Source organism: Rhamphochromis sp. 'chilingali' (assembly GCF_963969265.1).
Source record: "Rhamphochromis sp. 'chilingali' genome assembly, chromosome: 21".
In the NCBI taxonomy this organism is placed as follows: Eukaryota; Metazoa; Chordata; class Actinopteri; order Cichliformes; family Cichlidae; genus Rhamphochromis; species Rhamphochromis sp. 'chilingali'.
Genome location: NC_137949.1, coordinates 7575850 through 7590551, shown reverse-complemented (window position 1 = coordinate 7590551; position 14702 = coordinate 7575850). Strand labels below are relative to the sequence as shown.

The following is a 14702-nucleotide window of genomic DNA, read 5'->3' as shown; positions in this document are numbered from 1 at the left end:
CGAGTAGAAGTCCCTCTGCAGGGCAACAGGCCCTCATGGAGTCAGACATGCACGCAGGTCCTCACACATGAACCAACTACTCACACCAGGAAAAAAGTTAATGTATTTTTTTTATAAGGAGATCTTCAAGATGAGAGCATTTTAACATATACCTTGAATGACTGAGGTACTGTATCTCTACAACTCATCAATGAGACACAGAAACCATTTTTCAGTCCAGCAGAGTTTTTATTCCTCTTTAAGACAACAACAAAAAAATAATATTTTGCATAACAGTAGTACAGCAGCGGCCAAGGGTACAAAACGCTTTCTTTTTTTGTTTGTTTTAATTATTCAGTGTAAAAATAACTCTACTCACACCTGTGCCGTCCTCTCGTAGTGCAAACGCTTCAAATAAAAGTTAGGCACATGATGGATACGATCGCAGTTCAAATTACACTTAAGTGCTGATGACGAGTAAAACATTCTGAATTCCTGTTTCAGTTTGCCAACCCACCCACCCCCACCCGGCGTCATCGCGTAGGACAACCACAGACTGAAGAAGTACTCCGTTTAAACAGCGTTAAAAGGGCAGTTTGACCTCCTCTTTGAAGCGGTCGAGGTCCGATGAAGCCTGATTAATTAAAAAGAAGGCCTATGCAGTCCTGATCACTGACAGTATGACTGAGGATTACCTGCTTCTGATTCTTCCACTAAGTGCAACTGACTCATGGCCGAGTTTAATACTAGAGACGAAAAGAAAAGACATAGCAAGCTTATGGTCCCAAGCAACAATCCCAACTTTGATGCTATTGCTTGTTTATATCTGAGCGAGCGATTAAGTGGCAACTTGACATCTTTCTATTCTGAGGAAAGGAAAAAAAAAAGAACTAGCACAAAATAAAATAAAATATTTCCCAGTTTTACATATGTTACAAATAAAAAATAAATATCAGCTCTGTTTTTACTCTAGCCTTATTTGTTTTGTTTAGGATTTAGAGAAAAATAAAGGTACAAAGAGCGGCTGTCGTTCTTCTCCGAACAACACAGTGCAGCTTAATTTCTAAGAGTTGTTCCGTCATCAGGACGCCAGGACGCCCCGGCGAATGATGTCAGAGACGTAGCGGCGGCTGAGTGACGAGTCGCCTCTCAGCTGGTGTGAGTGGCATCGTTTCAGGCAGGGCTCCAGCTCGCCGTCGCCCGCCTTGGAGTCAGACGTGTAGTCCTCGTTTTCCGTCCCCGTGCGCAGTCGGGTCCTGGGGTACGACGGCTTGGGCGTGTTGGTCAGTGGCCTGAGCAGGGGCTTGTGTAGCTCCGCCTGCTTTTGCTCCGTTATACTTGCGGGTTTCTCGCTCCTCTTTGGGATCCTGAACTTCCCCCAGCTTCTCAGCTGTGCAGCCTCGGGACCGTTAGATGCGTGGGAGCTGTCGGCCGAGGCTCTCCTCAGCCAGCCGTTGGTCTTGGCGCTGGGAGCGGTGTCTGACACCGTGCTGGCTTTGTTACATTTAGTGTTGCTCGTCACATCCGGAGAGACCGGGCTTCTTTTGATCCCTTCATCTATGAAGTAGTTGTCTGAGTCAGAGTTTCTGATGTCTACCAGTCTGATGGACACCGTTTTCTCCAGATGCTTTGACCCAAACCTGTTCTTCCCCTGACTGGTGAAGCTTTCTGTGGAATCATTCCCCTTTTTCCTCCTCTTCTCCTCCTGCTCATGCTCAATATCCCGTTTTCGTCTCGCTTCCAGTTCGGGCTCCGCAGCCTCCCTTCTCGGGCCTTTCCGGCTCTCATGCTTGGGCAGTTTGCCGACGGCTGGTTCCTGAATGACCTCTGGCTTTGGGAGTTTTTTAAACGGTGTCTCCTGGCTGATGTGTTGGATTCTGGCCTCCATGGCTGCGGCCTCTTTGATCTGGGAACTTTTGCTATCTCTCGTCTCCGATGCCTTGCTCAGATTGTCTTTCTTTTGAGTGTGCGGTGAGTTGGGCAGGCTTTTTCTCTCGCTGCTTTTCCTTTTTTCCTTTCGTTTGGTCTTCAGTCCAGAGGGGCTCCAGGAGGAGCTAGACTGGGAGCCCTGAGACGATAACCAGCCCAGAGAGAACAGCTTTTCCAGATCCTTTGCTGAAGGATCGCCTGAAACACACAAAAAACATACAGGTTTATTAAAACATGAGAGGTAACTATCTGTAATTATCAACCAGCCAAATTAGTTGCTTTTTCTAATATTTCTATCCTCAGGTAAAGGCCAACAGCAGAACGCAGGGCTTTGCTGTGAGCACCAGTTCAATTTTTTTAGTATGTAGCAAACATTTGTAGTCTTTTGATACAGGAAGTAGCTTTAACATTGTGCTGACTTATTACTGAGCACGAATCAGACCTGGGAATAGGATGAGGAACATGACCTGTGTGCAAGTCACATCCTAATTTCTGCTCTTCTCTCGCCAAAGTTTCCACGTGCGATCAGCGACGCCATCAAGGAAATCCAGAAAGATCTACTTGACGTAGCCTGTAACACGTCGCCTACTGATGGCCTTTCAATCAGCTCAGCAAATAGTTGCTGGGTGCAAATATACAGAAATGACCAAACCCCACATCAGAAGTCGTGTGTGCAGAAACACACTTTTATAATTCAATACAAAATATCTCAACACGTTACGAACTGCAGGCGGTTGCAGTTTGTAACGTGCAGCTTTCTCACCTGCAGACCTGAGAAAGCTGATGGGACACACCGTCTACTAGCTAGGTTTACTAACATGAATGCAAAGTTCATGTGGAAGCTACCACATGCAAACCTGTTAACAGTTTGTTCATCTCATGGACTCACCGCTGAGCAGCTCGTGGTCAAGCAATCGGACCTGGTGCTGGAAGATCTGCTCCTGGACTTTCCACAACGACCGCTTCATCTTCTCTCTCCGAGTCACCATGTAGGTCAGGTTACGAACCTGTGGAGCATTAGCAGCTTCTTTAGTCACGCTTTTATCAGATTGCATCCTACAACAACTACGGCTCGTGCTGTCTTTTCACTTCTGCTGACTTAATTGTCGTGAGCAAGTGCCTCATTTCTGCATTTCTACAAACAAACCTGATATCCCAACTTCAGAAACCTGGATAAGATTTCACAATTACAGAAGAAGAGGAAAACAAAAACAGGAAACTTGACCAAGTTCAGTCAAGTTATGTGATAGTAACACAAAATATATTTTTAATCCGTTTTAGAATGATGGGATTAACCAGTTAAATATACTTTATGGAGACGTCAACCTGGTCGTTTGTGTAAACAGGTTTCCCGACAGAGTGACTCATCCACAGCACTCTGTAACAGAGACTCTGGTATTTGTAACGTAACCTAAGATGTGTTGAACCAGATGTTTTGTGTTTGTGATAATGTAATCTGGGATCAACCTCACAGCACACAGCTAACTAACCAGACAGACTGTCAATATAAACACTGGAGCCATAACCAGCTTTCCTTTCCCTGACACAACTGAGTACCCCTGCAGAAAAGTACTAATGTCTCACCTGGGCCTCACCTGGCCCACAGAGAGCATAAACTTCTTGAATGTCTCACTTAAACTTGTCTTTGTTTCAAGGTCAAACAGCAACTAGCTTGTGTGTGTCTACCAGGACAGTTTTTAGGCTCAGCACTACTGGCTGGGCTAATGTAACACTAGCCAGTCCAAACGTCTCAACAGCAGAGGGCAAGAGGGTGAGAAGGATTTAGCCTGCTGTGTTCAGAAAATATAAGAGGACAGATATCAGCAGAGCAACTGAAGATAAACTATTTTAAGTCATGACACTTGAACTGTTTGTTTTTACTCTTTAGTGTGACTTACTCTGTCAGGCTGGATTTGAAATACAGCAGGATAATTACATCCATCAGCTTAGTGATTGTATTTGGTTTTCTAAAAATTAATGCTTCAATGTTTGGAGACCTGCAGAAGGTCGATTTAGGGCTGGAATATTTCACCACCAAATGTGGTAAAGATGGCAGCTCTCACAACCAAACTCAGCACCGAGAGCACATTTTTTCATTTAAAGCCTCATACAGCAATACTGTGGATCACAGTCAGTAGGCAAACCTGCTGATTAGATATTGAAGAAGCATTATAAACCGCTAGTGATCGTGTAGTTTCATGCAGCGCATGGTAAAGATTGTTGTTCCATGTTTTTTACCACAGAGCTGGCTCACAGTGCCAAAGGTCCATTCTATATAACATCAGTCATCTTAGAAGAGTTTTGTCCAGCTTTTAAAAGATGGTTATGGTAGAATAAATGTACCTATACAAGCAGTTATGTCTGCTGTACTAATGAAAGGCCCTCTGTGGACTTTATCAAGCCTGTTTGTTTTGGTTTTTAAATAAATAAATGACCAGCAGCCCTCCTCTCCTCTATAAGCAGCAGACTTTTATGTTGCACTGAGAATTTATTGAACTGCATTTAAGCGTTTCTCTCGTCATCCCCTGCTCTTCATAACATTTCTCTTCTTGCCTCCGCTGTTGTCTTTGCGCCTGTGAGTCCTGCTGCAGGTGGAGTCAAAACCTACCCGCTCCAGATCTTGTCGGAGGTGTGTGAAGAGCTGCAGGCGGCGCAGCAGCACCTCTTGCTCGCGCCGTGCCAGGCTCTCCTCTTCGTCTTTTTTGGGCGTGAGAAGCGGCTGGTTGAAGTTGGCTTTGCGTTTCAGTTTCCAGTACTGATAGAGAAAGTCCACCACCTCAGGCACCAGCTTCAAGTTACTAGTTACCTCCTCCACGTCTACAAACTGGTAGAACTCTTCCTCCATCTCTTGCAGCTTCAGTTTGCGGAGGTTGACTCTCTTCTCTTCCTTGCTGAGTGCCTCTGGGTTGGTCAGTGCTCTATCGATGAGCTGAGGGGCCACACAGGAAGATGAAGAGGGGGAGGCAGCATCTTCCTCCTCTAACACCTTCACTCTCCTCCTGCCCTTCTTGTCTCTGGCACTCTCCTTCTCCTCGTCACCCGAGTCGCGGTCCCTGGACTCGTCACCCTCAAGCCCAGAATGTTTGGGGCAGTAAGACTTGAACTTGACCTCATCGTCATCTGTGAGGATAGTGTTCATTTCAAGGTTGGCGTGGAGGCCGCACGTCACGTGGAAGGAAGTCCGGCAATTTTTTGCTGAACACTAAAGAAACAAACAGAAAAATGTTTACTAAAATTAGTTTTTTTGTCCCCCATTCCTACAGGAAATATAATATATAATTAAATAAAACAACAACAACAACAAAAAAAACTTATTACTTAAAAATGCCAAAACTGAAATGCTGTCAAAGATGTCAAATTCACCAAAGCACAGCCTGAGACACAAACCAAAAAGAATCTCTAGCATCAGAAACATCAAATTTCTTCTCTAGTTATTCTTTAAACCTGCAATTCTGTGTTTTGCCATTTGGGGGCAGCAAAAACAACATACAGGTATTTAATTGATCAAAATAAACCAATCAAATACCAAAGTAACACTCCAGCCCTCTACTTGCTGTGACTCAGGCTCTCATACAAACCCACTTCAAACAAACAGAAGTACCTTCAGCTTAATAAGAAGTGAAAACAGTCAAATATATCAAAATGTTATGAATGACATCACTAAGGTTTCTGAAAATTGTATCAGAAAGAATTTTGATGATTGTGCCATCTCAGTGTGATGTACTTTCAGCTGCCCTCGTATTTCCTACAGGGTTGCCGCAGCGGGTGGATCCGCATATTTGATTTGGCACAGTTTTTAGGGCGGATGCCCATCCACACAGCGCTGATATCTCACACTACCAACACATATATCATGCACCAACATTCAGCCTAAATATACACAGAGATCATTTCTTTCTCCATATCACTCAGTCCAGATCTGCTGTGTGTCAAATTGTCTTCCTGCCTTACTTTTATGTTGTTACTATTGTGAATTTAACATGTTTAACACAAAATCTAAAACCACACACTAAAACATTTCACTGCTGGGTGATCTGCTGTGCCTTTAAGCCTCCACCCTGCTGAGGTGTGAAGTCACTGCCTTGATTTCCAGTACATGTAAACTGAAGAACACTGATGCATCCTTTCACCCGGTGTGGATCAATAATGCCCACACTGTGGAAATCTCCTCCCGTAGTCTGAGTTACTGACACGTGCTGGATGAGCTTTTCACATTAAATGAACCGTGGATTGTTAATAACCTGAATGCATGCGCCAGTCTTCTCTTTGCAGAGGCAGCAGATCAGAGCCCATCTGTTGCTGGGAATATGGGACACATTGGTGATCGGCTCCATCTTCTCTGGATTCCCAATGCTCACCTGCACAGAGGGTTTAACACACAAAGAGGACACGAGTTGCTCAAACGTCAGCGCACATGGTGTTGACAAATGCAAGTACATGCAGAGTGGTCTTAGACACAGTGTCACTGCCATGTGTGTCAAAATGGTTACCAACATTTTAAACAAGTGGGATCAAAACCTACGACTCTTAACAAGACAAGCAGCTGTCAGGAGCAGCCAATCAGAAGAAGAGTAGAGGCTACTAGAGTCCCACAATGACCATTTGATTAAAAAACAGAAATTATGACTGATCTTCACCTCTGGAATCCACAAGGCACAGCTGACGTGGACCCACTTAGTTCCACTTCGGGTGGGCTTCATGGCTCCGCCCTTTTTGGGACACAACTGGCACTTTGGCAGGATGCCGAGGGCACAGATCCGACACAACCAGCTGCCCTTAGGGACTTTCTGGATGCCGTAACACGCCTGAAAAGAAACCCAAACAGTGGCTCAGTTTCCAGAAAGCAAGCAGAAATGACGGCGCAGACAGGAAGTAGGTGTGTCACATGAAAAGCAAACCGAAAATATAAGACAAGTCGCTTTTTTTGCCTCAGTGAGACGAATCTCTAAAATCTTGCAACTTTCTTTTTTCTTTGAACAAGTTAACAAAATCCATCTTTTTCCCCTACAGGAAACATTAAAACGGGAAGAATTTTATTTTGAGTCCTTTCATGTACAAAAAGTTAAATAACTGTTGACGTTAGCAATACGCAGCCAGTTTATTCAATGGGAGTGACTTCATATATTTTTACTAGACAGGGAAAAGTTTAAAACTGACAAAAGAAAACAGATTTGACTTCATATCGCACATTAACAGATTTAGAACAATATTCTGTGGGAATTATGACAGATTTGTCCTCTGTCTGCTGTGTTTTTTTCTCATTTTAAAGGGAGATGACGGCTGACCTGGTGAACGCAGATGTTGCACTTGTCACAGAACACCATCTCGTTGTTGTCCTCCCCGTCAGGTGACTGGCAAACATCGCACACCACATCCTCGTCATACTCGATGCCTAACCCCTCCTCGGTCTCCATGGCGTGCGTCATGTTTTCGTGGCAGCAGCGCTCAAACTCTTCCATCACACGCTCCATGGTGATTTCATCCAGTGGCGGAATAGCTGGGGAAAAAATATACATGAATAAAGATGTCCTGATCTACCGGTATTATAAAGTTACCTTATTTGTTGATGCTCTCTTACACTTTTGGTTAGACAATATGATCAGACTGCAGTGATGAAAAAAAAATAAATCTGCCTCCTGCAGGAGAGTCTGGGTTTTATCATCTTCAATTTCACTACAATTTAAGCATCAATATTTCTCTGTGGGCTGAGTAAATGCCCTTTTTGTTTGGCTTTTAATTTGTAATTACACCTACATTTTCCATCCATCTAAAAGCAGACAGAAGACACAAAATGCTCAATAACACATACAACACTGAGAGTTATCAAAAAGAAACTGGAAACAGCAGTGCAGTAACACAAGAAGCCTAAAAAAAAGCCGGACTCTTTACTCAAAATACAAACTGGACCCAAAAACCAAGTCTGTATATAAACACAGCTTGCAGCTGAAGGAGCACAGGAGAGGTTATGAGGGTGTCAAGGACAAGAAAGATGAACAGGACAGATTTCGCTGGCTCTCTGCGTCTCTCAGCTCACGCTCCTTCTGAAGAAAATAGCTTTGTGACTGCAAACCTGTACTGCACGTCTGTTTATACAACAAGGATCTATAATAAATACATAGATAATAATACTAATCTTTCAATGAACTTCACTGAATACTGATGGCAAACAAGCAGGCTGACAGAGTGTAAAGCTTGATGTCAACATCTCAGACCTTGCAGCTGTGGACACAGCTTTAAAACGCTTTCATCTGCTCTGTTTCATTTCATTTGATACAACAAAAAACAAAAGAAACAACTATATTCAGTTCCTGAGCCTAAAAATAACTTACAGATTTAACCATCAAACAAGCAGCTACAGAACAAATATGTACTCAGTGACTCACCCATCTCTGTAAACTCTTCATTTATGACCTGCAGCCAGGCCACGTCTTCCTCGTTCAGGTCGTAGCGACACATCCCCTCCGCCAGCGTGCGGATGTCCACGTAGCCGAGCACTTCTGTGCCTGATGTCCGGATCAACTTCTTTGGCCTACCAAACATCGTCTCCTTTCCTTTCTCGGACAGCACCCTGCACAACCGAGACCTTCACATTCACTATCGTGCACATGCAGTACACTATGGTAGCATGTTTAATCGAACTATACATTATTAACCAACAACTGGTGGTCTAACATGTACGGCAGGCTTTACAGTAGCTCCTAGCCGACCCAAAAGCACCTCTGGACTTTTTAAGGCATTCAAGGACTTTTCTTTTCAATGACACTTTCAAAAAGGATGCGATTTCCTGGTTTGCACTTAAACAGCCCTCAAATTTATAAAACATGTAATATTTACAATTCTGATACTGATGAACAGTAGACAGGATGGTAAAAGATTATCTTTCATGGTCATACAAATGAATGGAAACACTGTTACTAAATTAGTAACACTGTAACATTTCTCTGCTGTAATTTTGTTAGAAGGGTATTTCCTGCACGGCGGGATTTCTGGTGTCCCCTCAAAGAGGCTTTAACCAGAAACTCACCAGCATTCTAAAAATGTTTTGTTAATAAGGGTTTCGTTTACTCATATTTTCTTGAAATGCATCAATGTCTGTTAGGCAGGATGATACAGACTCGCTGCCTTTATCATACACGGACTGTGTTTGCTCACTGACATCCCCTAAAGGCAAATTCTGAACCACGAAAACCCTTCAGCACTCAGTGGTCGACAGATAAAACAATACAGGTTTCCAAGGTGATATTTTAGCACCATCAGCTTGATATTTTGATCTACCTCTACACAGGCTGTGCTAAATCACTTGGAGCCTCAGCTTGACTCGACTCTGTTTCAGACGTTTTCCGTTACAGCCGAGTATCACCTAATGCTGGGTTGTTATAGCAACGTGGTCTCGTGACTTCATTGTACATCACACAAACACCAAAGCAATGGAGAACGTCAAGGCGATGGCATACCTGCTGCTCGGTGTATAGCTTTTTGTCACTCTGGGACCACTGTGGGTTTTTTGTGTAGCCATTTCATTTGTTGCTCGGTTTCAAAAATGGCAGTTTTGATTTTCGTAAAGGCGTGCTCTCATGACTCATTGAGTTACACCACTGACTAGCCAATTGACATCACGTTTTTGCACTGCTCAGAAGCCCAGTCGAGTAGGTATTTAAAACATTTTTTTTTTTTTTTAAGTACACAGTTTCAGGTTCTACCACCTAATCGAAAACCATAAAAACCAAGGCCAGTCGAGCCAACCCAAGTGGGTACAAGTGGGAAAGGGCTAGAAGTGTCAAAGTCTCCATCAGCTACGCTGCCTCTTATTCACTGAAGTGAACTATGAGTGAGATTGAATGTGTTACTTTTATTTCCTACCTCACAACAGGCTGTGGGATGGAGTGGGGGCTGACGGGGACCTGGACGCCCTTCTCCCACTCCTGCCTCCATGGGTCAGCTAGGACGTAGTAGTCCTCGGTGTTCAGCTGATACGAGTCGTGCACTTTCATGGCCGTGATCAGGTCCGTCCTGAAAACCTGCAGCACATAACATGAACATTGCTAAGTGTATAATGAGATTTCAGAGAAAACTGCTGCAAAACAAAGCTCGTCTCTGCAACAGCGTCAAGAACTTCAATCAGCTTAAAGAAGAAAGCTGAAGGTTCGCTAAATTACATTTTTGCAAAGCAACTGATAAATAAATATAGAATGTATGAAAACGTATATCACTGTTTGAACAGGTTAAAAAAAAAAGGAAGGGAAAAATAATCGACCACACTGACCCTCACAGCTAAAGACAGCAAATTAGGATCCTGCATTGGCTCAAGTCATTGTTTTGCTTTAATTTGATTGGCTCTCTAGTGAAAGGGAGGACACAGTGGACTGCAGGGACCAAGTCCACAGACTGTACAGTAGATAACAGCAAACGTGCTTTCATCTCAAGGACACACTTGGAGTGTGGGTCCAAGATAGCACGTCTTTTCTTACACGTATAAACAACCACATAAACATTTATTTTACAGATGTGCTGCCAGCTGGTCCTTTCATTTTCACATTCATTTGTCAGCCACATATACACGTCTTTAGTTAAAATCTAAAGTACGATCCCAGAGTACAAGACTGACAAAAAAGAAGGGCCATTAATTATAATCTACACATTTCAAGTTTTACAGCAACCTTTTAAAAACCACAATAAATAGTTTGAGACCAAATGCGTACCTCAGAGGGTTTCTGCCCAGTCCACCTCCTGTGCTGCGATGAATGCTGGGACCAGCAGGTGGAATTACCTGAAACAGAAACACCACAAACTGTTGTACAGACCCACATTTCTTCTTTGAGCATCAGCCCAAGTCTGCTGATTTTCTAATAAACAACTTCACACCATTAAATACGTCTGGATTTCCCCCAATGAGGGGAAACTTGAGAGAAACGCCTGGCTCATTTGGATAGTCAAACTGGGGCAACTGACATTTTCTGTTTTCAATTTCATTTTATCAGCTAGAGTCGCCAATTTGACTTTGGGCCAGGTATGAAATTGATGATCAAAATGGGGTTTTTTTGTTCTGATTTTTTAAATCAACTGCAAGAACCACAATAAAAAGTGATTGATCATTGTGGTGTGCTTTATGGCATTAAATATTTTAACTTGTCTGTCTAATAAAACCCTAAAACAGACCAGGCTAAAAGCAATTTCCAGTAAGCGCTTGGGGTTTGTTTTTATAACAGATGGCAAAATGATACGAATGCTCAGTCATAATGAAGCATGTACTTTGCTTTCTGTAATTTACAGCTCCGGGCAGCATTTTAAACAATGTGGTAAAAGTCCAACCTCTGAGGGAAACCAACAACTGCAAGCTGTTCTCAGATTTGAGACCATCTGCCTGACCTGCCAGGATGTCTTTAAAGGTCCAAACATTCCTCCTGTCCCTACTCTGTCTCCTGTTTCTCGGACTACATGACTTCTTTTGCTTTTCCTTTATGTTTGTCCATCTACTGCACTTGTTTCTCTTTCTTTTCTTCTTTCCTGAACATGGAAGTACAGACTTACTCACACTGACACCAATAACATTAGAGATACATTTTCAAGTCTAACTGCAAAGCAAAAGTGTCATGGTTATCAAGGAAGCTGTCAAAAGACTTTACTTTTACTTCTAAAAATAGCCAGACTTCATGAAGTCATTCGCTTTGTCTGAACTTATCTCGGTGCTTGGCACTTGTGCTGGCAGGGTTGTGCCAACCCTCATTCCCATCTATATGTGGACTTGGTATGAATGAGTCAGCAGAGACAATATTTTTGCTTACTTCCATTGTCCGAGTCATCGCTGCTGCTGGGGTGTCTGCTTCTCTTCATTGTCACCTGTCTGCGGAGCTCCGGCATAAGGGCACTTCACAAACAAGAAATGAGGTGGAGATACAGAATGGGAGGATGAAAAGGTACACGATAAACAACTGTGGAAAAGATTTGGTAGTAAGATTAATAGGCTGCCTTAAAACCCCTCACACAAAGAAAGTCGAGTCAGTTAGTAAATGCTACTTTTGGTGAGTGGCTTTGCACAATGCTGTAACCAAATCATGCTCAGTTACACCATTACCAAAAGCAAACATGTTGACCAAAAATATTCTTCTGGGTATTATCAATTAGCTGCAATTCACTGCAGCTAAACACGGTGGTATGATGTATTGATTATGCAAAATCTGAGAAAACGATCATGTTGTGGTGAAATATGTTCCCAACAGTGGGGGGGGGGGGGCAAAAGTGGATCAATCAATATTTAAATCACTGCCATGCTAGTGCTAAATTATCACTTCTGCCATATGAGAACGAAGCACAACAACAGTCCAAGAACTTGTCACTATCCCACCGGTTTCCGTCCTGATCAGCCAGCATGGCTGTATAAACACACACGCACGCACGCACCAGGCACTGCTCGAGAAGAAGTTACCGCATGCTGCACTGACAGGAAGCAACACTGTTATAAGATCAGGCTGCCCGTGCACGGAGTCTCAACTCCCAAGAGCACAGGAGGAAATTTCTCAGAATCCGCCGCCAACCCGCATAGGGAGAAAGGTGCTAACCCTAATTTAGCTGGCTAGGCTAAATGCAGGCTAGCCAGGGTCTGTGCGACGCCCCTCCTTCCAGCAAGCAGGCTGCAGAAAGTACGAGCTAAATTACGAGAAACTAGCTCAAGCCACCAGCTGATCAAAACAAATGCTCCCCGGTGCTATTCTGGCAGCCTTGTGTTATAAGGATACGGATGCAAGTTCTAAGCAGACCACGGAGCGTTGCATTTTTTTAAGTCACATTGCAACTCTACATGGCTAATGTTAGCCTGGTTGCTAATCTCCTATTTCCGTTATGTAACATAAGGCCCATCCCTAACCGGCGCCTCAAATTGGCATGTTTATATTTTTTTAAGTTAGCAACAACATTCGCTATATACAAATAAGTTAACTTAATAAACAGAACATATGGATACTAATTCGTATCACGAATATTTAATTTTGTTGTCTAAAGTCATTGTACACCTTATGTTTCGCTGACGTTGTTGGTTAGCACACCGGCTAACTAGTTAGCTGGAGGCTACACGTAATGTAGATTGTGTTTAGCATTATTAGCCGATGTTGCTAACATAACACAGGGTTCTACGGTGCCACTCACTAAATCCCACGGCACAGACAGCGCGCTGTCAAAGGTTAAGGGTCAATTCTTGTGCAAAACAAACTACACCAAATCAAAAACAACACGTGAATTTAAACTCATCGTTAATACAACACTGCCTTTTCGCTACTATGCAGCTAACCAGCAGGGCACAGTGTGGTAGGTTTACCAGCGGTCCACTGGTTGAGGTTAATCTTTGGCGCCATTTTAAATGACGATGTCGCGTTTTCCTAGCGGACTGCTAGTACGTCCATACTAGAAATATAAACTCGCTCAAATGTCTAGATAAAATAATTCTGGTACATATGCACCTGAATTAAAACAGCGTAGAGTTTAAATAAATTGCATAGTACGTACAGAGCACGTCAGGCCGATGCGAGCCGCTGTTTTGAGTTTGAAGCGAAGCGCAGTTTTTGCCTTGAGTTCCGCTTGACCCGCATTCCACATACACAAACACAGTGGCGGCTGGGGAGGAGATTACTCTGCACACACGCAGCTATGTGCATCGGCCGCTAGAGGGCAGCAAAACCGAAACTGGTAGCAGTAATCCGACAACAGATCACTGCAGGAAAAAACAAGAAGTTTCCACAGCCTCGGTAACAACCCACGTTACCCGGTTGCCAGTTTGAGTGTCAACAAACCATAATAATGTGTGCATAATTCTTTCCCAAGTGTGTACGACGGAGGGTTTCTACTGACAACAAAGTCTCTGCTTTCTGTCAAGGACACCACACACTACAGGGACAGACCATCAGCAACATAAAAACAAACATTTAGTGAGAAAAGGACACATTTTCTTCCCTTCGTAAAGGTTTCCTAGATCAATATAATCACTTTCTTTACTGATACGCCCCTTTTTGTGTTTCTTTCTGTGCTCTTCGATATTATTTACAACATACTGTATCAGCTCATTTATGAAAGCAGTTTGATAATATCTGAATATTTATCCCAGAAGCTAGGAAACTTGCAAGTTACAGAAAGCAAAACACTGAAAATAGCCTTTAATAAAATAGTCCCGTTAACGCAGAATAGCTGAATAAAAGGCAAAAGAAAATATCTCAGTGAAATGAAGTATTTTATTATACTTTGCATAGTTTGCTCATGGATACACCATATTATAAATAAAAAAAAACTGTAAGACTCATTATCTATAATTCTTGGATCCTCGTAATTTTTGCCAGGAGAAACCGAGACAAATGATCACATTACATATTGGATATGACTTCTTAAAATTGCTGCTTTGGTAACAAAGAACAATTTAACATAATAGTAATTCAATAACTAATGTGTAAACTGTGTAAAGTCCAGGCAAAAATTCAGGGAGGCTGTAAAAACATTAACTAATAAATATTTAAGACTAAAGAACTATCACAGTATCAGCTACAAGGACAAACTCCCAACACCCTGTGGCTGTGTTTACATGCAATACTTTTAATACAAAAAATTATAAACATAATATTTTTTGTTCAAATGAACTTTTTGTACAGAATATCCAAGATGTGTGTCTGAAGGATGCATGCTTACAGGAATGAGCAGGAGGAGGAGGGTCCGGTGACTCAAATGCTCCATTTCTATTGCACATGTTGTTATTCTACATTTACATGTCATCAGTGACACACATGCTAATAAAACTTAATCTCACAGCTCCATTAACA

The 14702-nt window shown here is 42.7% G+C and overlaps 1 protein-coding gene across 4 annotated transcripts; it reads right to left on the bottom strand.

Moving 5' to 3' along the window:
* Positions 1-207: 207 nt before the first annotated feature.
* Positions 208-13528, bottom strand: jade1 (jade family PHD finger 1). Of its 4 annotated transcripts, none has more exons than XM_080871664.1 (11): positions 13405-13528; positions 11691-11773; positions 10608-10675; positions 9769-9926; positions 8292-8476; positions 7194-7405; positions 6546-6713; positions 6150-6266; positions 4517-5110; positions 2798-2915; positions 208-2106 (listed from the first exon to the last, which is right to left on the bottom strand). In XM_080871664.1, the coding sequence occupies exons 2-11, from the start codon at positions 11764-11766 to the stop codon at positions 1061-1063; spliced, it is 2742 nt and encodes a 913-aa protein (XP_080727790.1). In that variant the 5' UTR covers positions 11767-11773; positions 13405-13528; the 3' UTR covers positions 208-1060. The 4 variants fall into 4 exon arrangements, with proteins under 4 accessions (XP_080727790.1, XP_080727792.1, XP_080727789.1 ...); XM_080871666.1 differs by lacking the exon at positions 13405-13528 and adding an exon at positions 13217-13232; XM_080871663.1 differs by lacking the exon at positions 13405-13528 and adding an exon at positions 12332-13164.
* Positions 13529-14702: the final 1174 nt, after the last annotated feature.